At 41.9% G+C, this 24,431-nt stretch overlaps 1 protein-coding gene across 11 annotated transcripts in view; it reads left to right on the top strand.

Annotated features, from left to right (window-relative positions):
* Positions 1–24,431, top strand: part of dmd (dystrophin) — a 1,595,363-nt gene that overhangs the window by 1,463,043 nt on the left and 107,889 nt on the right. For all 11 annotated transcript variants that reach the window (XM_078408877.1, XM_078408870.1, XM_078408878.1 and 8 more), the window contains 4 exons: positions 2,473–2,547; positions 7,936–8,137; positions 13,852–13,937; positions 20,397–20,554. In XM_078408877.1, the coding sequence (XP_078265003.1) occupies positions 2,473–2,547; positions 7,936–8,137; positions 13,852–13,937; positions 20,397–20,554 (521 nt within the window). The remainder of the gene's footprint in view (positions 1–2,472; positions 2,548–7,935; positions 8,138–13,851; positions 13,938–20,396; positions 20,555–24,431) is intronic.

Here is a 24,431-nt window from a genome sequence, read left to right as displayed (position 1 = left end):
GCTTATTTGATGGAATGCATTCTTACCTGGGATTAAGAGTGACTTTTGTGGAATTAGACTTGTGGGTTATATTGTGGAACTTTGCTTGTTTGTCAGAATACAGGGGATTCCTGGCCAGGACTTGGATAAATGTAAAGTGCAGTACAGTAGAGTATTGTGTGCTTTTTCTTTTCGAACTAAAACGAATAAAATGCTGATGAGCATATCAACATCAGTCGTCTGTCTGTATGTGGCTTTTTCCTGTTGATATTCTGGCAGATAAGCAGAAAAACAGATAATACAAAAAACTTAAGTATTTTGAGCAATGCGTAGGATTTTGGCTCACGATCATCATCAAATGCTCGTGCCATGAGTTCACCTTTATTGCTGGTTAATTGGATAGTAATGAGTCGACAGTGTTCGTACTTCTTCAGATATAATCATCAACACAATGAGCAGTGATTTCAAATAAAATCTTTCCATCTAATGAGATTATAATATGTAAAATTGAAATTGTATAAACATTTTCTATTTTTAATCTAGGCCGCTCTAAGGGTAACATGGTTATTGTTAAAATATCATTATCATGTCGCACTGAAAGTTTTGTAATCAACTACAGGTTTTCAATTTCACCCATTCATCAAAGCCTTAGATCAGAATAATTGAAATGCATAATTTTCATTGTGTGCAATGACGTGTTTAATTTTGCAGAACCAGTTCTGTTCCAATATGACAAATATTAATAACTCTATGTGACATAAAAATTTAATTTTCTTCAATCTGCTCTATTTTAATTGTTGATAAGTCAAAATAAATATCCACGCGTGAACTGCCTCATATAAATGAAAAATGCTAATTGCTGATCTAAAGAATTCCGTGTTAGAATAAAATATTTATCTAAAATGAATCAGCAAATGGGGTTAAAAAGTAAAATGTTCTCGGGTCAGTAAGTATCAATATCTCATTCATGTGATGAATTGCACTTTATATTTTAAAGTATGCGGTTGCTTTAGAGTGGTTTCAGATATCATGTGAACTGTAACGGATGTGGGTTGATATACTGTTGTCTGTGTTGTGATCAGAAATTTTGGGAGAGGCTGTTTAGTTTAATTTAGTTTAGAGATACAGTGTGGAAATCTGCGGAGTGCACGCTGACCAGTGATTCCCGCACACTAACATTATCCTACACAGACAAGGGACAATTTTTACCAAGCCAATTAGCCTCCAAACCTGTACGTCTTTGGAGTGTGGGAGGAAACGGGAGCTCCTGGGGTAACCCCACGCAGGTCACGGGGAGAATGTACAAACTCCGTACGGACAGCGCCCGTAGTCGGGATCAAACTCCAGCTCTGCGCCACCGTGCCACATATAAGTAAGTCTACTTGGAAGTTGGTAAAATGAACTTTCTAAATTCCATTTGGCACATATAATAAAATTAAAATTCCAATGAATATAAATTCTCGTCTGAAGATTTTACGTTAAGATTGTCCGTGAAAAGCTCTCTTAGGGTCTTTATTCTTTGGAGCGTGGAAGGTTGAGGGGGGACTTGATAGAGGTTTTTAAAATTTTGAGAGGGACGGACAGAATTGACGTGGGTAGGCTTTTCCCTTTGAGAGTGGGGAAGATTCCAACAAGAGGACATAGCTTCAGAATAGAGGGACAAAGGTTTAGGGGTAACATGAGGGGGAATTTCTTTACTCAGAGGGTTGTGGCTGTATGGAATGGACTTCCGGTGAAAGTGGTGGAGGCTGGCTCGATTTTATTATTTAAGAGTAAATTGGATAGGTATATGGATAGGAGGGGATTGGAGGGTTATGGTCTGAGTGCAGGTAGATGAGACTAGGTCAGGGAGAATGGTCGGCGTGGACTGGTAGGGCCGGACAGGCCTGTTTCCATGCTGTAGTTGTTGTATGTTATATATGTTATATGTTATACATGATTTGTAATCCTGTCACAGAGCACAGAACCTGCACACTCCACTGAGAAGAAAAGAGGTAGCAAAATGAATTCCATTGTCCCTATAAACTTCACTAAATGTAGTTGATGACTGTCATAACCATCTTTCATTATTCAAAGCCAAAATCTCTTTGGAATTGACTTGTCACCATGCCCAGGTTCAATTATACTCAAATCCTTAAATTAGCGTATTCAAAGCTATTGTGAAAGTACTTCAATGGCTTGTGAAATTCATTCCTCCACTCTTTGACTGAAGTTGGCCCATTGATTGATTGTCCCAAATAATGTAACCGGAAAGAGTTTAAAAGAAATGTATTAAATGCTATAGGTTGATAATCACTGGCATTGTTTCAGGCCCATGTCTCTATTTTGAGGTGTACAATAATACCACTTTCATGGGTTTGTGGGTTGTGATTACAAAGTATTGTCCATGTAGAGATGCAAATTCATTCTGCAAATGTTACTTCTTGATGTGATGCACTGATGCAAGGTTCCTGTTCATTCCATTGAACATAATGTGCTTTCTTTTTTCTGCAGCTGATCTAAATAATGTCAGGTTTTCTGCATACAGAACCGCCATGAAACTACGAAGACTGCAGAAAGCTCTTTGCTGTAAGCGTTACCTTAATTTCTATTTTGTTTTGTCTTTTGTGCATCCATGTTTAGGAATATTGTGGCAGGGGAAGTCCATTTAATCTTTCAACTCTGTTGGAATGTAGAACAGTACAGAATAGGCCCTGTGGCCCACAATGCCCCTGCTGAATGTAATGCCAAATTCAACTAATCTTCCCTGCCTGCACATGATCCATATTCCTCCTATCCCTGCATATCCATGTGTATCCTGTTCTGCAATTTGCAACTTGATCTAACCCTATCAACCTTCCTTTGCCCCCATTTAACTCTGGTTGATAGAAATCTGTTAACATCGAACATTTCCAACACAAGAGACAATTCCAAAATTCTGCCACCCTTTATCTCCATAAGTGTTTCCTAGTTTTTCTCCATAAATTCTGCCCTTAAATCCTTCTGTCTAAGATTACACAATCAAAATAAATAATTTACATTGATCTGCTCTTGAAATCTTTGTATAAATGGCACATTTATCTACATTCCAGGGTTGAGACCCTTAGTTTCTTCACTCATTCCTTATAATTTAATCCTTGCAGATAGGGTATTGTTCAGATAAATGCATATTGCACTCACAAGATTTCAAACTGCCTTCCACACCTGATTGAGTAATTGCAGACAGAAGTATAGAGACTTGGTGTTGGGTCTGAGTATTCAAACAGTACTCCAGGGCTAATCACAGCTTTGTACTGATGTGAAATGACTTCCAATTCACTATTTTTTGCAATTCAACCGACTGTTCTGAGCTGTTCCACAACAAAGACTGTTTTTATGTGGCCAGGTGATTAGCTTTACTCTGCCCTCTCAAAAACAACATGTAGTGTTGGGGGAAGGGGGAGGTAGCACCACTTTCAGGCCCACAAGTGCCTTAGACTCGCTTCAGATCTGACTGAAAATACATTAAAAATGTATAATGTATGAATAGAAAGTGTTAAAAAGATATGGACTATAATTTCAAACGTTGGCAGCTTTCTTCTCTTGGCAAATATTTTTTCTTTTTAATACATTTTCTATTTAATTATAACCAGTAAAGCTTCGGAGCCCGGGGTCTATTGTTAAAAAAAATCGAGCACTTCACTAGATGCTAAAAGATATTAAAAAGTCAGTGACAGTTTTGCTTGAGTACAATTCCTTCAGTTGCTAATCATTTTTAGATTTACAGTAAAGTCATTTGCTTCACCTGCACTGTTTGTAGAATGATGGTTTCTCTTGATGATAACAGTGTAGAAGAATTAGATCTCTCAATGTAGTTAATGGATCAAGTTTAGTGCCGCAGATTGATGGAAGCCCCACGTTGTTGTGCAGCAATGAATAATTATAGAAGAGAATTAGTAACCCGCTCACTGGTGTTGAACCCTGCATGAGTTTTGGGAGTGTTTCATATTGTGTGTACAATAACATATCATGAACATCTCTCCCTGAAGGAGTATGGCTAGGAATATACTTCCCTTTATTACTGATGATGAAGGTGTTCAGTTGAGAGTTGGAGAATAAGAATTGCAGTGCGATCACTTTTTTCTGCAACTCCCCCAAATCATGGAAGTACAATTTTTGATATTCCATCTTTGGAGTCAGTTTGACTGTGCTAAAAATTGTTGCAAAATCCTCAGAAGAAATCATCCGCATTCCTTGTGACTGTAAGAGCTTCAATTTCTTTGAAGATTTAAAATATCTTTGAAAATACAATGACCACTTCCCCCAGAGAAGTCAGTTTTGACCGTGTGCGTATTTTCAAGTAATCGTTTATGCCTTGACCTTTGACCTATTTAGACCAAAGCTTTTTCTCTAATTAAACGACATGAAGGAATCAATTTATGCTCATCGATTCCAATCCCCTGGGGGCTTCCACTATCACTCGTGAGTCCATAGTCTTGTGCTGCTCTTACAGTTCCAGTTTCACTAATGAATTGATGGTCGGAGAACTGCTTCCCAGTCCCTTGTGGGAGCTTTCTAACAAGCAGCTTTGTTGACTGCCAGTGTCTGACTAGACATGCAGCTTTGACTGCCAGTGTCTGACTAGACATGCAGCTTTGACTGCCAGTGTCTGACTAGACATGCAGCTTTGTTGACTGCCAGTGTCTGACTAGACATGCAGCTTTGACTGCCAGTGTCTGACTAGACATGCAGCTTTGACTGCCAGTGTCTGACAGGACATGCAGCTTTGTACGCTTAAATGGGTTTTGGCTGCAAATTAATGCAGTTGACCTTTTTCGAGAAGAAGGTTTGGAAAGGTGATGCAACCAATTAACTACAATTCACTTGATGCTGGTCGCTCCTAATTTATGTCTATTGAAGAAACACAAGATAACCAATAATTTGGCAACATTGTGCACATCTGAATGACTTCATTTCCAAGCTTTGTCCTTGATTTAAACATGAATCATTTAGTTACAATGCTGCAAAGTGCATTAGCACTGGAAAACTTGCCCCTCAAGTCAATAGCACAAGGGAATAGCAGGAATACATCTCCAGGCCCCTCTAGCCTGCCACACCACTGCATATGGTCATGGCTGATCTGCCCCAGGCATCCTCTTCTGTGCCAGTTCCCCACGAGCACTGCTTCTTTGAACAAGTATATTGCAGTGTTGTATTTCTTTCCTTTCCTGCGAGCATTAAGTCCATGTCCTATTTCTCTGCTAGTTAGATCTATTCTTTTCTTACTTGCGACCACTTTAATGCCACATAAGGTTTGTTATTTACTTTATAAAATATCTGATCTCCCCATACCATTGTGCTTCATGAGTAATTAGTTGCCATGTCTTTGTGGCAGGGTTTATTGTGGGGCTATTACATGTTTAACAACTTTGCTGGGTAGGTCTCAATGGCAGTTTTTTTATAGTTGGGTGCAAGATCCTGCTGCTGGGTGGTATGTCGTAAGATTGGAGAATGGTAGAAAAATAAATTAGGCCTCTGAGTCTGACCTACTGCAACTTGCTCTTTTGAAAGAGCTATCATTATGTCTTGCCAAACTCTGCCCCCTGCTTTTTCCCTGTAACTAGACATATTTTCAACCCTTTCAAGTTTTATTTGCTACTATTGAATCTGCTTCCGCTGCTCTTTCAGGCTGATTTTTATAGCTGGGAAACAGATAAATCTGCAGATACTGGATTCTGAAACGAAAGCGGCAAAGATGGAAGAACATGGCCAGTCCAGCAGCATCTGTGGAAAGTGAAACCAATTAACGTTGGGGTCAGGGTCCTTTCCTCAGATCTGGGGGAGAGTGGAGGGTTTGCAACAGTGAGGAATGAGGTGCAAGATAAAAGACTACATGAGATTGAGAGAGAGATCAGTGTTAAGAAGCATAAACACTAACTCCAAATGCACAGGTTGAGTGAGATGCTGACTGACACAAGTGTTGGGAGAGCAGGTTACCTGAAGTTGGAAAATTCTGTGTTTATTTTGTAAGGTTCCAAAATGCTGGAAAGGTAGATGCTGTTCTAGTCTATGTTGGGCTTTACTGTGGCAGTGGTGGAAGCCACGTACAGTCAAGTCGGAATTACAAATTAATGTGGCAAGCAACAAGAAGCCGAGGATTACCCCTGCAGACCAGGCACTGGTGTTCCACAAAGCAAGCGTCCAGTTAGTGTTTGGTATTTCTATCGTAAAGAGTACTGCATTTGCAAACGCAGAGGGCAGCAGATTAGATTTGAAAGAACTGCAAGTGAATTGCTGCCCCATCGGCAGTGATTGTTTCGGCCCCTTGATGGTGGGAAGAGGTAAACAGATAGGTGTTCCTCTGGTTGCAAGGGAAGGAGGAGAGGCGGGAAGTCCCTGTGGCTAAAGCATTGCTCGTGTTCACCCAGAGGCATAGTGGGCATGATCTTTACCTTCCAAGGAACAGCTGGGAGCAGCACAAGCCATAAAACATGACCACCTTTAATCATGTCGCTGAACACTTACACCCAGTTCACCGAGAACTACTCGATCTCCCGGTTCCTAACCATTTTAACTCTCCTTCCTGTTCCCATCCTGACCATTTTGTCCTGAGCTGCCTCCCGTTCCCGAGTGAGTTGCGCTTGGCCAGCTTGCAACCGAGTGGTATGAACATTGAATTCTCCAATTTTAAGCAACTAATCTACAACCCTCCTCTCTTCCCAGTGCCTCACCTGGTCATGTACCCATTCCTTCCCTTCCACCTATATTCCTTCCTCTAATTTCACAATTTGCACTTATTCTGTCCTGATCTCACACCTTTTTGTCTTTTCATTTTTGTATTTTGTCCAACCCCCCTCACGTGTAGCTACCTATCACTTGCCATTCTTTGTCCTGCTCTTCCAGCTTTATCCAGCACCCAAGACAACCAGTCAGAAGATGGGTCCCATCCCGCAACGTCATCTGTCCATGTTCTCCAGAGATGTTTTAGTCAGAGGGTGGTGAATCTGTGGGGGCTGTGGAGGCCAAGTCAGTAGATATTTTTAATGCAGAGATAGACAAATTCTTGAGTAGAACAGGTGTTAAGGGTTATGGGGAGAAGGCAGGAAAATGGGAATAGGAGGCAGAGATCAGCCATGATTGAATGGCGGTGTAGACTCGATGGGCCAAATGGCCTAATTCCACTCCTATCACTTGTGAACTTATGCTGCCTGACTCACTGAGTTACTCCAGCACGTTGTGTCTATTGCGTTCATACACCTGACATCAGACTCCTGAAACATTGGATCAAATCATCAGGTGAACAGAGAAAACAGTTGGAGGATGTGATCAAAGAAATGCAAGATTCCCACTGAGGCGTGACACCTGGTCCATCATTGCTCAAAAAGGGGCAGGAGGTTTGAGTGCTATTGAGCTCCTCTAGTCCATGCCTTGGCAGCACTTTGAAGTCCAGCTGACCTGGCAAGAGGAATGTACTGCCTCATATACAACCCACCACACCTGTTCCCAACTGTGGGTGAGTCTGACGTTGGTCTCACTCAGTAGCTGTTTCAGAACCCACAAAACTGGAGGGAATGCGAGTCATTCTCGAACCAAACGGCCTGGCAATGAAGTAAAAATTACTGGCGATGATATTTTGTTAATTGAGTTGCAGCGCCTGTTTGTGGAGCTGGGTGTACTGCCAATATTCACCACCTATGCTTCCTCCTTCTGAATGGTGCAATCTGTATTTGTACTTGTTCTTGTACTTATTCAAATAATAAAAAGAGCTTGTATGCAGATCCTCCGTTCCCTCATTATTGCGAGTTGGCAAGATTGAATACAATATTCATGCTGAGTACTTTTATACTGGCTCACGTTGTGTTACAAGGCAGATGCATTTGGTAAATTTGCATAAAGGTAATGCCACCTCACTGAGCTTGGCATTTGGCAATGCTATTGTGTAATTGTTCTTAAAAATCCAGTGTGATTTCAATATGTATCCCGTCCGTTTCTCTACAGTGGATCTTCTCTCCTTGCCAAGTGCTTGTGAGGCCTTTGACCAGCACAATTTGAAGCAAAATGATCAACTGTTGGATATTCTGGAGATAATCAACTGCTTGACTTCAGTCTATGACCGTCTGGAGCAGGAACACAGCAACCTTGTTAATGTGCCTCTTTGCGTAGACATGTGTCTTAACTGGCTCCTCAATGTTTATGACACGTAAGTATTGCATTGAACAGCAGTGAGTGGCTCAAACAGCAACAAGGCAGAAGGAAAGTGCTGTGGAGGTTGGGGTTTTGTCGGGATAATGTTCAGTGTAATAACGGCTGCATGTTTTACTACTCCTGCTATTTGGTTGCATTGACTTCAACAGGACCCACTAAACTGTATCTTTCATGCATGAGACCAGCCATGAATCTGACTTTAAAAAAATACTCATGTTGGCGGATGTGCTGCCAAGGCTACTCTGTCCCACAGTGTTTAAAGATGCATTGATTTAATTAACCTCAGCTGTAAAGTAATCTAACATAATTTTACCGAAAACAACTTGGCTTACAAATGTTAATAGAGTATTGCTATTTAAAATTCGCAAGGTTATCTAGAAGCTGTTGTAAAAAAAGCACAAGGATTTTGACTGTGGGGCAAATGATTGGCAAACATTTTATTTGCATTTATTAGCATTCACACATTACAGGGTGCAAATTCATCTCGGCTTTGTACAGGATATGAGCAACGTATTAGCCTTTGTTATTTTCCATGGATTCCAATGGAAGCAAATTACAGAAAAGGACCAATATTTTTTGGACAAACAAAAAAGGATGATTTCTAGTCCATGAATCCTGCACAAGTGGTCTTCTGATTTTTATTTTGCTACCTGAAAAAGCAGTTTTCATTTTAAAAAATTGATCTCTTAAGGCTTAAGTTTTGGAGAAAAGGCAGAAGATTGGGGTTAGGAGGGAGAGATAGATCAGCCATGATTGAATGGCGGAGTCGACTTGATGGGCCGAATGGCCTAATTGTGCTCGGATTACTTATGATCTTATGACCTTGAGTACCTGCTGGGGAACAGTGATGATCAGCTTTACTGTGCAGTTCCTCAGTGTTGTAAGGTGGCAGATTATTTAACTTCTATTTTGTTTGGAGTCTGATCTGGTGTGCCATTGAGATGGGGAGTGAAGGCTGGGGAGCAGGATACAGCTGGAGCAGACCATACCTGGGCAATACTTGCTCCTCACCACCACAACTGCAGAGCAATTCCTAACAATGGTAATCAGTGCTCAGATGTTTGATTGCCCACTTGGCCAAGTCAGGCAGAAGAAGATAGTGACTAAAACTATGAGGGGAAACCTATTCTAAAAAGATCACCCCACAAAAACACTACTATCAGAAGTTACATTTGGGCACTTTCAACCAATTGCCCAGGATAGGACTGATTATCTTATATTTTTCCTCGCTCCACCTGCTTAATAACTTTCTAATAGAAACACTACTCAATTGCATCACACTGTGGAGACAGTTAAGGGTGTGAATTTGCTGCATTCAGGCAGGTTTATATAAGCATGAGCAGATTGTTACTTAAAACTCTTAACATCATATCACTAATGAGCATTGGTTGTTCAGAGACCCACACATCATTCCATAATTGGTTATACTAAAGATTTAAGTACTGCTGAGTGGGATAGGTTTATCTGTGCTCATAATTTAATTTGAAACTACGAGTTGGTTCATAGTATCCAAAAACTAATTTATGTTGGAAAGAACTGCAGATGCTGGTTTAAACTGAAGATTCATACAAAATGCTGGAGTAACTCAGTGGGCGGGACTGGCAGCTTCTCTGGAGAGAAAGAATGGGTGACGTTTCTGGTTATGACCCTTCTTCAGACTGATCTCAGGGGAGAAGGGGATACATAGATAAGGAAGTGTGAAAGAGGACAATGGGAATAGAGATCAAGGAAAATGTAGTATAGATCATTGTTAGCTGGGAGAAGGAAACAAAGAAGCAACAGAGATAAAATGTAGCTGGAGACAGTAAGACTGGTCGGAGAAGGGGGAGGGAATGTTAGTCAATGTTCATACCGCTGGGGTGTAAGCTGCCCAAGCAAAATGAGGTGCTGTTTCTTCAATTTGCGCTGGGCCTCATTCTGACAATGGAGGGGGCCCAGAACAGAAAGGTCAGTGTGGGACTGGGAGGGGGAGTTAAAGTGCTTAGCAACCGTGAGATCAGGTAGGTTTAGGCAGACTCAGCGGAGGTATTCAGCGAAATGATCGCCAAAAATTTGCTTTGTTTTTAAAGCCTGGGTTCAACAACCAAAGAGACCTGAATTGCAATGTTTTGTATCAGTGACGTTCGATTGTCATCAGTTGAAAGGTACAGTATTAAGTGTAATGTTTAGCAGCAGCCGTGCTCCTTTAACCAAGAAATGGAATACTGAAGGAGGAACCAGTGATACTTTGATTTTCAATTTTTGTGTAAATTAAGATTTTTTTTGTGCTGTTGTACCCATTGCAGGAGTTGATTGCCTGCCCTGAAAGTGAGCATAATGGAGACACATTGCCTTCCGAGAGAGCAAGAAAACTGCAATTGTTGACAATACATGAGATGCTTGGCTGAGATGCTGGCAATACAATACAATACAATATATCTTTATTGTCATTGTACAGGGGTACTTCGAGATTGGGAATGCGCCTCCCATACGATGCAATAATTTAATTAGCTTGTCAGTATTAATTATTAATTTAAACAACCCAATGAAACAAATTAACAGTTTTAAAACAGAATAAAGTGCAAGTAGATCTGTGCCGGATCACTGTGCGATGTGACCATCCGGCTCAGCAGGACCGGTTCATACCAGCTATGGCCCTGGGGATGAAGCTGTTCCTGAGTCTGGAGGTGCGGGCGTAGAAGGCCTTGTATCGTCTGCCCGATGGAAGGAGTTCAAACAGACTGTTGCAGGGGTGTGAAGAATCTTTGTGTGGATGCTGGTGGTTTTTCTGAGGCATCGTGTGTTGTAGATGCCCTCCAAGGCTGGTAGCTGTGTTCCGATGATCCTCTGAGCTCTATGGACTACCCGCTGAAGAGCTTTCCTCTCTGCCTCCGTGCAGCTGAGGTACCACACAGGGATGCCATGTGTTAGGATGCTCTCTATGGTGCAGCGGTAGAATGTCGTCAGCAACTGTTGGGGTAGACCAGACTTCTTCAGTGTTCTTAGGTAGAGCAGTCGTTGCTGTGCCTTCTTGACCAGCGCAGCGGTGTTAGTGGACCATGTTAGGTCCTCTGAAATGTGAGTGCCCAGAAACTTGAAGTTGGACACTCTCTCCACACTGTCCCCGTTGATAAAGATCGGGGCGTATTCCCCGTTATGTGACCTACGGAAGTTGATGATCAGCTCCTTGGTCTTGGTGGTATTTAGGGACAGGTTGTTATCTGAGCACCAGTCCGCCAGGTTCTGCACCTCCGCTCTGTATTTTGTTTCATCACCGTTGATGAAGCCCGATCACCGTTGTGTCGTCTGCAAACTTGACAATGGTGTTGGTGTCGAATGCTGGAACACAGTCGTGTGTGAAGAGGGAGTAGAGCATGGGGCTCAGAACACAGCCCTGTGGTGTGCCGGTACTCAGGATGATAGTGGAGGACAGGTGCGGGCCCATTCTCACTGCCTGCGGTCGCTCCAGCAGGAAGTCCAGGATCCAGTCGCATAACGACGAGCTGAGGCCTTGCTGGTGGAGTTTGGTGATGAGCTTGGTGGGGATGACCGTGTTGAAGGCAGAGCTATAGTCAGTGAATAGCATCCTCACGTACTTGCCCTGTCTCTCCAGGTGAGTCAGGACAGTGTGAAGTGCCAGAGAGATGGCGTCCTCTGTGGATCTATTTGCCCTGTATGCAAATTGATGTGGGCCCGATACCCACACAGTTATCAATTCAAATTTATCTCCAATGTGCAGATGGTTTCATTTCCTTACCCTTTTCTTGCAAACTCTTGTTGTTGAGCATAGTTACCATATTACTAAATTTGCCTAGAGTGGGCAATCAGTTGTGAATTTTGACAGCACTAATAAAGGCTATTCAACTGTGGGAGCTGCAACACTGAGTCCAGTTCTGTCTGCACAAAGCATTCCAAATGGAACAGGTGAGATAGATTTGTGTCGAGGGACAGGTGGTAGGCATGGATATGATGGGTTGAAGGAACCATTTCTGTGCTGTACGACTCGACGATTTTAAATGCCCTTGGCGGATGTTTTTGGTAGGCAGTCATGTTGTGAGAATGTCATCTCTTCCCAATGCATGGAAGATGAGAAATTGAACATGGATTTGTCTGCATCTTGCGGTTCAGTAGTATATCAAATCATACAAGTATGAGTACAAGTATATATATATATAATACTATCTATTCCTCGTGATAGGAATAGATAGGGTAAATGCACAGTGTCTTTTACCCAGAGCAGGGGAATGAAGAACCAGAGGACATAAGTTTAAGGTCAGGGGGAAAGATCTAGAAACCTGGGTGGCAACTTTTGTTACACTAAGGGTGATGGGTGTGTGCAACGGCCTGCTGGAGAAGGTGGTTGAGGCAGGTCCTAACACAACGTTTGAGAAACATTTAGGTGGGTGCATGGATTGGATAGTTTCAGAAGGATGTGTGTCAAACACAGGTAGGTGGGACTAGTGTAGATGGGGCATGTTGGTCAGCATGGGCAAGTTAGGCCGAAGAGCCTGTTTCCACACTGTATGACTGACTCTCTAAGTACACAAGCACTGAAACACAAAGTGCTGGATAAACTCAGTGGGTCAGGTGTCATCTGTGGAGGGAATGGAAAGACAATAGGTCACAACTGGAAACGTCCATCTGTCCAAGGAACTGCAGAAGCTGACTTACAACAAAGACATAAAGCACTGGAGTTGTTTAGCGAGTCAGGCAGCATTATTGGAAGATATCAACATGTGATGTTTTGGGTCGAGGTCCATTTTCAGATTGAAGACCGACTTGAAGAAGGGTCCCAATCTGAAATGTCTCCTATCCGTGTCTTCCAGAGATGCTGCCTGACCCGCTGAGTTTCTCCAGTGCTTTGTGTCTTGATTACCAATATATCTCACCTCGTCGGTGAGATTAACAACATTCTCGTTATTCCTCCCCAGCCCCCACCAATCTTTCTCGTCACTTTGTGTAATTAAAAGAAAGACTGCCCAAAAAAGGAGTTTAACATCTTTATTTTCTCATTTAAACCTTTTGTGTGAAAATTTAAATAGCATCAAAGGATGTATGGGTTACTTGTGTGCCTGCCATTGTCTCAGAGATGTGAAATCCAATTTTTCCAGCTAATTCCTCCCTGCAGCAGCAGAAAGATATTCAAGCACTTTTTCATGCAGATAATGGGTCTTTTTAAATCTTGCATGGGTTGCAGTTTGTAAAGCTGAAACAACCAACCCATGATTCGTTCCTGACTAATGTGCTGTATCCCTGGGCCTGCCATTTCATTTAATACAGAGAGCAGGAAATAGTTGGCAATGCTTATTGCTCGGTACTCTAGCAATAGGTTATCTACCAGTTTACACAGATTACACTGAACAGTTGACAATGGCAACCTTCACTTGCGGCATCAGCGAACAACTGAAATGGATTTTTTTTTTAAAAATCAGTCCACAGCAAAATGTGTAGCGACTGGATTTGTTGAACCACTACTGTGTTATCTAATGTCACAGGATGTGTGCCAAGTCCGAATCAATACACTGTTGCTTTCACCATTTTGACTGAATCACCTGGTGTCCTCGTGGTTCTGATATTTTAGCTTTGTCTGAGGTTGAGTGAATCCAGTATTTCAAGCTGGCTTGTGCCTTAGGACAGTAATTTCTCCCGACGTGCAAAGAAAGCTTGATTTTTCCCTCCCAGTTGAATCCATTGAAAACGTATCACTAAGTTTAATTTCTCTCTCTCCAGTGGTCGAACAGGGAAGATTCGCGTCCTGTCCTTTAAAAGTGGAATCCTGTCTCTGTGCAAAGCACACCTGGAGGATAAATACCGCTGTAAGTTTGTCTTGGTCCTTTACAGCCCTGTTTCTGTTTTATTACACTTACTGAAGTAAAAATAAGCATTGTTGGTCCAGTCAGTTTCAGTCCAGCAAATCATGGCCATTCAGACCCCTCGGGTCTGTATTTTGTTTTCATGGTTTGCTTTTAACCTTTGCACTTCCAACATCTTTGCTTTCTTCATAAAGTCAATAATTTTGCATTATGTTTTGCTTTATGTTTCACACCATTTTCTTGATTAATTTGCACTTTCTTGTACATTTGCACAAAGAGCATGTATGGGAATGACAAAGTTATTTTGTGTATTTTAGTAAATATTTTTTTGAAGTAAAGCAATTCATACATTTTTAGAATGACATGCCTCATTAACTCAAACACAACTTCCACTATAGGTCACGTGGATTGAAAATAGCTCACGTGTAGATGCCTAGCTACATCCCTGAGAAGAATGCAGAAATCCTGCTTGTTCTGCCTCATGCACCATGTAATAGGCAATAGGTGCAGGAGGAAGCCATTCGGCCCTTCGAGCCAGCACCGCCATTCAATGTGATCATGGCTGATCATTCTCAATCAGTACCCCGTCCCTGCCTTCTCCCCATACCCCCTGACTTCGCTATCCTTAAGAGCTCTATCTAGCTCTCTCTTGAATGCATTCAGAGAATTGGCCTCCACTGCCTTCTGAGGTAGAGAATTCCACAGATTTACAACTCTCTGACTGAAAAGGTTTTTCCTCATCTAAATGGCCTACCCCTTATTCTTATACTGTGGCCCCTTGTTCTGGACTCCCCCAACATTGGGAACATGTTTCCTGCCTCTAACATGTCCAACCCCTTAATAATCTTATATGTTTCGATAAGATCCCCTCTCATTCTTCTAAATTCCAGTGTATACAAGCCTAGTCGCTCCAGTCTTTCAACATATGACAGTCCCGCCATTCCAGCATGCCCTCAATAGCAAGAATATCCTTCCTCAAATTTGGAGACCAAAACTGCACACAGTACTCCAGGTGCGGTCTCACTAGGGCCCTGTACAACTGCAGAAGGACCTCTTTGCTCCTATACTCAACTCCCCTTGTTGTGAAGGCCAACATTCCATTGGCTTTCTTCACTGCCTGCTGTACCTGCATGCTTCCTTTCAGTGACTGATGCACTAGGACACCCAAATCTCGTTGTACGTCTCCTTTTCCTAACTTGACACCATTCAGATAATACTGTGCCTTCCTATGCTTACCACCAAAGTGGATAACCTCACACTTTTCCACATTAAACTGCATCTGCCATGCATCCGCCCACTCACACAACCTGTCCAAGTCACCCTGCAACCTTAGAGCATCTTCCTCACAGTTCACACTACCACCCAGCTTTGTATCATCTGCAAATTTGCTAATGGTACTTTTAATCCCTTCATCCAAGTCATTAATGTATATTGTAAATAGCTGCGGTCCCAGCACCGAGCCTTGCGGTACCCCACTAGTTACTGCCTGCCATTCTGAAAGGGACCCATTTATCCCCACTCTTTGCTTTCTGTCTGTCAACCAATTTTCTATCCATGTCAGTACCCTACCCCCAATACCATGTGCTTTAATTTTGCCCACTAATCTCCTATGTGGAACCTTGTCGAAAGCTTGCTGAAAGTCGAGGTACACCACATCCACCGGCTCTCCCCTGTCAATTTTCCTGGTTACATCCTCAAAGAATTCTAGAAGATTAGTCAAGCATCATTTTCCCTTCGTAAATCCATGCTGACTCGGAATAATCCTGTTACTACTATCCAAATGCTCCGCAATTTCATCTTTTATAATTGACTTGAGCATCTTCCCCACCACTGATGTAAGACTAATTGGTCTATAATTTCCCGTTTTCTCTCTCCCTCCAATCCACAGGAACTGATCCTGAATCTATAGAACATTGGAAAATGATCACCAATGCGTCCACAATTTCTAGCACCACCTCCTTAAGTACTCTGGGATGCAGACCATCAGGCCCTGGGGATTTATCAGCCTTCAGTCCCATCAGTCTACCCAACACCATTTCCTGCCTAATGTGGACTTCCTTCAGTTCCTCCGTCACCCTAGGATCTCTTGCCACTAGAACATCTGGGAGATTGCTTGTATCTTCCTTAGTGAAGACAGATCCAAAGTACCGGTTCAACTCGTTTGCCATTTCCTTGTTCCCTATAATAAATTCCCCTGCTTCTGTCTTCAAGGGACCCACATTTGCCTTGACTATTTTTTTCCTCTTTACATACCTAAAAAAACTTTTACTATCCTCCTTTATATTATTGGCTAGTTTACCCTCGTACCTCATCTTTTCTCCCCGTATTGCCTTTTTAGTTTTCTTCTGTTGCTCTTTAAAAGAGTCCCAATCCTCTGGCTTCCCACTCTTCTTTGCTATGTTGTACTTCTGCTCTTTTATTTTTATGCTGTCCTTGACTTCCCTTGTCAGCCACGGGTGCCTCTTACTCCCCTTAGAATCTTTCCTCCTCTTTGGGATAAATTGATCCTGCAACTTCTGCATTATTCCCAGGAATACCTGCCATTGCTGTTTCACTGTCTTCCCTGCTAGGGCCTCCTTCCAGTCAATTCTGGCCAGCTCATGCCTCTGTAATCCCCTTTGCTATACTGTAATACTGACACTTCTGATTTTCCCATCTCCCTCTCAATTTGTAGAGTAAAATTATCACATTGTGATCACTGCCTCCTAATGGCTCTTTTACTTAGTCCCCTTATCAGATCAGGTTCATTACACAACACTAAATCCAGAATTGCCTTCTCCCTAGTAGGCTCCAGTACAAGCTGTTCTAGGAATCAATCTCAGAGATACTCCACAAACTCTCTTTCCTGGGGTCCATTACCAACCTGATTTTCCCAGTCTACCTGCATGTTGAAATCTCCCATAACCACCATAGCATTACATTTGCGACATGCAAATTTTAGCTCCTGATTCAACTTGCACCCTATGTCGAGGCTACTGTTTGGGGGCCTGTAGATAACTCCCATTAGGGTCGTTTAACCCTGACAATTCCTCATTTCTATCCATACTGATTCTACATCTCCTGATTCTATGTCTCCCCTTGCAAGGGAGTGAATATCCCTTGGCTTGGGATAAAACCCACTGGAAACAGTTAATGTCCCTCTATAGCATGAGCAGTCCAGACGGTTCTGGAGTCCTGCAAGTACCCTTGTTATCAGCGCACAGCACATATTCTCTCGAAGCGCAGGAATTTCTATGGATACTAGGGCACAAATAGTTCTGAATTCTTTAAAGAACATTGACCAGGAAGCAAATATTTGGCAGGCAAACCTAGTCTGACGTTCAGACAAATGAAGTGTTTGTACACAGCACCCCAGTGTTGCCTGCACATTGTTTAATTATAGTGTAAGGGTATGAATTTGAACAAAGTGGAAGTGAGGTGCTGTTTTTTTATTTCTGCCGTTTCCTCCTCTCCATGCCATGTTTTTGTGAAAGTAGTTCTCCCTTTCAAATGGGATGGGACATCAGCTGCAGTTTTGTGGGGGACACTGGCAGTGGTTTCTGGGACTGGTGGCATGCCGCTGTGTAGTTCCCGGCAGTCTGGCGACACCCCTGCACACCAGGGAGGTTTGGGAATATGCATTTGTGCACGCTTCCCTCGGGTTGCACGAGGAGTGATATGCCTGTGTAACCATCCACATTTCAAAGGAAAATATGAGGTCCGGCTCTCTAGACAGCCACACAGTTGGGTCCATTCATCACGGCCTGCTCTTACTATTGCCATTTTGATGGAGTGATCTTTCAGCCAGATGTGATTCAGCTTTGACTTTTCTGACACTGACCCTCACAACTGATAGATTTCCCCCAATTTTAACCACCATTATGCCACCAAATCCCGGCTCCTACCAAACCTGGCCTGAAAAATATAAATGATTGCTTTGTAATTGAAATGTTGCATTGTGCAGAGCATCTCACCAGGTCCCAAACATTTTTATCTGTAAACAGCATGGCATACACAGTCAGACCATCGGGCTTTGTAATGTTCAGGAGAGGATAGGAATACAAAAACTGGCAGGATATAAGCTATTCTTACAGAGGTATCCATAAAGGACAATCCTTTTTCTCTGGAGATGCTGCCTGACCCGCTGAGTTACTCCAGCACTTTGTGTCTGTCTTCATTAAACACAGAGCTTGATTACAGAATGAATAAGTCCATTATTAATTTATTTCACTTACTTGCCCATTCTGGTTGTCCAAATGTAAGCAATATTTAAAAATAAATACTAGAGCTACAGAAAACAAATACTGAACTGATGCAAACAGTGGCGCTGGTCGAGCTGCTGCCTCACATCGCCAGAGAGCTTCATTCAATCCTGACCTCGGTGCTGTCTTTGTGGAGTTTGCCTGTTCTCCTTGTGACCGTGTGGGTTTCCTCTGGGTGCTCCAGTTTCCTCCCACATCCCAAATGTGGGCGGGTTTGTAGGTTAGTTGGCCTCTTTAAATTGCCCCTACTTTGTCGGAAGTGGATGAGAAAGTGGGATAACAGAATCAGTGCGAATGGGTGATCGATAGTTGGTGTGGACTCGGTGGGCCGAAGGGCCTATTTCCATGCTGTGTCTCTAAACTTAGCTAAAGGTGCAGTACAGTTTTCTATTTACTATGCAAACATGCATAATCTTTAACATTATTTCAAAATATATTCAAGATACATGAATGTTTGTATATTCCAAGAAATTAATCTTGAATTGATAATGCAAAAGACCAGGTGTTGTACTCCAATATGAGGATTGATTGAACGATAAATCAGTTTCAGCATCAGTGTGCAATAGATTAAGCTATGGCTTTGGCATTATCAACTAAAAATCTCTTTCTAACTAAAGGTATGAAATGAATAAAGTGCTACCAGAGACATGTATGCAGGAAGACTTTAAATAGCCTGGAATATTTTGCAAGACACTGACAGGCTGCTGTGTGGATTATGCAGAAATAATTGGAGACAGCTAATCAGTCCACACTGAGACTGCAGGCAGCTAAGCAGCACCCAGTAAAGCACTATTGCAGTGGTGTCCGTACTGTGCCACAAAGAGCACGCAGTAAAACCACCGCAGGAGGTCATGCAGCATAGCATGAAATTACAAGAGGCAACCTTGCAGAATATAATGATGCAAATGCAATGTGTCATCTGTGCAATGCAATGACTAAAAACAGTCTTCTATGTAGCCCATAACACGTATGACAAACTATACCAGAACATGTAGTCAATGTTCTGCAAAACAATGTTAACGATATAACAAGCCGATACTGTGAAGAGATTCAATGTATAATTTAGTTCTCTCTACACTATTGATATCAGCATATCTCATTAACAGCTTCCCGCCTCTGTACAGGGGAGTTGTGACCCATTACGAGGGATTGCAACAGTGACCATTTCTTCCCAATTGTTATCAGGCAACTGAACAGTCCTACAAACAACTTGAGAGTAGTCCTGAGCTACGATGTACCTACCTCATTGAAGACCCTTGGACTATCTTTAATCGGACTTTACTGGGCTTTATCTTGCATTAAACATTATTCTCTTTATCGTGTATTTGTACACTGTGGTCTGCTCGATTATAATCATGTATAGTCTTTCCGCTGACCGGTTAGCACGCAACAAAATGCTTTTCATTACATCTCAGCAAATGTGAAGATAAACCAAACCATCACCAGTGCCATCCAAATGCTAAGCTAAGTCTATTTGTTCTTGTGGAGATAGAAGACCCTGTGGTATGTTTGCAAAGGACCAATGGTTCTGGTTCTGGCCAACACTTGCATATGGAGCCGCATCATTACAGTCTATAAATCAGCTGCTCGCACCACCTTTGTTGTTTGATAATTGACCATCAGATTTATCTCTAAAAAGAAAGTAATTAGTTAGTTATCAAAGACCCAGGGTGGTCACAGGTCAAGAACGCATGCTACTTATCGATGTTGGAGGCACGGAAATAGAATTAATGGGTAGTGTTCCTGTGGTTTCAATCAACCGGAATTTTTAAATTAGTTTACACAAAGTCATCACAGGATTGAAGTTGGATTCCATCCTACATCCACCCGTCCAAGCAATGCCTGGCTGCAGTACGAAATACACCCTTTCAAGAGGGATTACCAGTATTCGTAGACACAAAGAACTGCAGGTGCTGTTTAATTTTAAAAAAGACAGTGCTGAAGTAACTTGGCAGGTCAGGCAAGATCTCTCGAGAATGTGAATGTGACCGTTGCTGGTCAGGACCCTTCAGTCTGATCGGGACCCTCCTTCAGCCTGAAACATCGCCGTTCCATGTTCTCCAGCGATTGCTGCCTGTCCTGCTGAGTTACTCCAGCACTCTGTGTTTTATTACCAGTATTTGTTGTGCTGAAGCTCCATTCCTGCAGATTGGTGACTTGCAGCTTTCCTTTTACAGAAATAACCATGCCTTCCTCTAACATAACTGCCATTTCTTTGCAGATCTGTTCAAGCAAGTGGCGAGTCCCACTGGATTCTGTGACCAGCGCAGGCTCGGCCTTCTACTGCATGACGCGATTCAGATTCCCCGCCAGCTGGGAGAGGTTGCATCCTTTGGAGGCAGCAACATTGAACCCAGTGTTCGCAGCTGCTTCCAGTTCGTAAGTTTATGATGTTTTTGCCAGATTTCCTTTTCCCCTCAGTGAACCGATGAATAGAGATGTAATGCATAAATTACGCAGAATTACCATTGAGTTGCTGCACAGAGACAGACCATTTGTCCCAACTTGCTTGTGCTCCATGCAAGTCTCCTTTCCCAAACTTCCCAAATCTTGCACCTCGTTTTGAATGCAGTCCTTTCCCCGTTGATCCACAACCATAAAGACTCCCAACCATCACGAGGTGGGCTATGGGGCAATCTAACAGTTTCCTTTGGGGGCCTGAGAGAAATGATTGTTGATGATCTTGCAAGCTGTGCAGAGAGCCATCATTGGGATAGTCCCTGGATTTGGTGCTGAGATTTTTTTTTTAAACTGCTTTAAAAAGATTCCCGGAGGGTTTGAGCATTTTGGAAACCTATTGTTACCATTATCTTTACTACACTGCCTTGGTAGGCAGGTACAATACCTGGCTCGTGCTGGATGCCCCTCATGTCTGTCTCATGCCCTCTACAAAAACCAGGGGCTTTTACTGAACATACCTGCTCCAGCCTCGGTGCATAGCAATTAAGTGCTGGTTTATTTACTGCAAAATGAAAGTTCTGGAATGGTTGTGGGCTGACTTCTGGAATAGTTGATAAAGCTTTCGCATTGAAATGTGCCCTACAGAGCAAACAACAAACAACATTTGTAGAGAGAGAACAGGTAAGAGTCAGACATGTATACGACGATTCATGAAACATAAGAGTTGGTGTAAAGGTCAGAAAAGGTGAAGAGTAAATTTAAATTAGTTGAGATGATTGATAAATGCAAACAGGAGCCTCTCGTTGGTTTATTAAACTGATTATGGACTAGAAATGTTTGCACTAAAAAAAAAACCCATCCCAGAGCAATGCAGCTGGTTTTGTGTGAGGAATCCTGGCAACAACTTTCTATCATACAAAGCCGTAATGGATTTTCTGATTGGAAAATACAACTGCGGGGCAGCACAGTGGCAGAGTTACTGCCTTACAGCGCCAGAGACCCAGGTTCGAACCCAACTGCAGATGCAGTCTGCGGAGTTTGTAACGTTTTCCCTGTGCCCACCTGGGTTCCTCCAGGTGTTCCGGTTTCCTCTCGGATCCCAAAGACATGCAGGTTTGTCAATGAATTGGCTTCTGTAAATTATCGTTATGGCGTAGGATAAAACTGGTGTATGGGTGATTGTTGGTCTGCGCAGACTCGGTGGACCGAAGCTCGCCCGATTCCTCGCTGTATTACTAAACTAAACTGAATGCGTAAAGGATGTTATTTATTTGGGTGTCATATGATTTCAGTTGTCATTTCTGGCACATTGAATTCTTTTGTTCGTGGACTTTGTGTGTGTGTGTGTTAGAAAACAGTAAGACAATAGTGTTTTGGGATTTTCTAGTGCTTTACTTGTTTACTGAATGATGATGGATGTAAGTTCAGTTTGGATGTGTTGGGTTTCTTGGCTTCTGTGCCAATATAGTTTTGATGCCTCAGCAGTTTAAGTTTATTTCTTGCCTTCTCTTTTATGGAAACATTTTATACAAGTCCTCACAGAAGCAGAATACTTGCAGTTGAAAAACGCCACGTTTTTATTCTATGGATAAGAACCGTTAATAGAGATCAGTAACTGGTATCAAGTATAAATTCATGTACGATGAATGGATTTTGATCCTCATTCTGAATTCAAATTTGCACCATAATGCCTGGATTGCTTGGAACAGACGTATACTGAGCTGATTAACCTGTTCATGAATTTAGCATCCATTTAAAAATTACACACACATATATATATATATACGTGACATAGACACCCAAAAATTAATTGTTGTAAAAACCAATGCAAACACATTTATTTACAAGTCTGACAACCGCCTGACTCTATCAAAAAGAAAGAAAGATAGTTCCACAACTGCAAGTAGTTTTTTCAGGTAATTTAAAATTTACCATAAAAGTGTTAACATGCGTAACATGGTGTCTCAATGGCATTTTATTGCAATGGTAGAACTTCTTTTTTCTAATTCATTAAAGGGTAGTTATACATCCTATCCGTGGCGGTCCACAATGAAATTGGACAGTAAACCAATTTATTTACCGTCAGGCCATTTGACAGGTAGATTGGAGGCAACAGTTTGACAGCGTGGGAATGTTCGCGATGTTTTTGGCCTCCGCCATTCCATGTAAAGTGGGCTCCAAACCCAGATATTCAACCCAGAAACCAGATATGCATCTCCCTGACATTTTCAAAGAATGCCCACACACTTTTCGCAAAAATCCACGTAACCACTTAAAAATTGTTTTTTTTTAATACAGCTCTTAGTAAACTGGAAGTAAATCCGGTTTATTCCTTGTTACAGTGAAGCTTGGTTTTTAAGTAACCCATACAAGGTGTTATAGTTCAAAACTCTCAAGTACTTACCGACTTGTCAGCATTTTCAGCTAAAATTAGGACGCCGGAGAAGCATTGACAGCGTGGGAATTTTCGCGATGTTTCAGAAGACGCTGTAATCTCGACCTGACTGCTATTATTTCCCCCAAAATACATTTAAAATACAAACAAAATCTTACCTTTCAAAACGCAAACAAGATGGTGTCCGATGGGCCGCTTTCATTAGGAAGATAGCGCTGGACAATTGAACGTCTTCTGTATGTAACCAGCAGACGCTCCGAAGACATGAAGGGTCATCAGGCTGCAGCACCGTCAGCAGAAAACTGACAAACTACACTTACACTTACTTATAAAATGTTTTTATAAGTTGACAAATCCACCAGACATGAAAACAGCGGGTTAATGATGCCTGCTTATGTACGTAACGATTTGGACACGGAGAACAAAGTAAGCACATTATGTTTCGTTTGCTTTAAAGTATGTTGAGTTAAGAATTTTTGGACATATATTTTTTACTTGGCTTGAGCATCATAGAAACAAATGAATATCGATCCGAACAATATTAATTTTTCATGATTTCCAACGGCATCTTACGTACTTAACTCTCAGGACACGATGAGTTACGTACATGAGCATGATATTTTTTATTCTCCCAAATGAATATGTGCAACTAATTTCTCCAAGTAAAGTCGGGTTTGGAAAGGCATATCAAAGGTCCTCAAAAAAAATTTGTTTAGACAAATGTAGGCCATTACAATACGTATATATTTTCACATAAGTTATGATGTGTAAAAAATGTCACATTTTTGTGTCCAATTATGGGCAAAATCAAAAACAAATTTTACTTTTACAACAGTTGAAGAAAGTCTGGAACCATAAGTTTATATTATGTATTACATGGCTATATGAAGTACCACATACAAGCAAAACTTTCCCATCAAGTAAACAGAATATACTTTTGCATACAAATGAAAATAACATTAAAAAATCTCTCCAGTATCATATTTTTATACATATATATAAACATAGCACAAAAAATAAGGAAATTTGTGTTTGGTAGATTATTTCTTTGTTGTAACAATGCTTCTTGGCAATAAATCTTATACCGTTGGAAAGCCTGTTTATTTCCCTTTTAAATGGTGCCACATTTGTAAGGAACATGCATTTGTGGGATGAGCAGCAGAGCTGAGTATATGGGTTGCGCCCATAAAAAATTTGCCAAATCTTCTCTGCCAATGCCAAACAGCTTATTCTGCTGTTGCTATTGACTCTTGTTTTGAGCTTCTGGTACCCCCAGGTGCTGACAAGAATGGGATGCCATCCCACAACAGTGTGTGACCCGGCTGGTGACCAGCATGAGGAGAAGGTGACAGGCTGTTATGGCTGTGTATGGTTCTTCCACACGCTACTGTGGCTCCTGTTTATTAAATGAATAAGTTGTTAAATTGCCAATATGTCTTGTTTCTTCAGACTTCAATCATC

This window comes from Rhinoraja longicauda, chromosome 12 (assembly GCF_053455715.1).
Source record: "Rhinoraja longicauda isolate Sanriku21f chromosome 12, sRhiLon1.1, whole genome shotgun sequence".
In the NCBI taxonomy this organism is placed as follows: Eukaryota; Metazoa; Chordata; class Chondrichthyes; order Rajiformes; family Arhynchobatidae; genus Rhinoraja; species Rhinoraja longicauda.
This window is presented reverse-complemented; position numbering and strand designations above follow the sequence as displayed.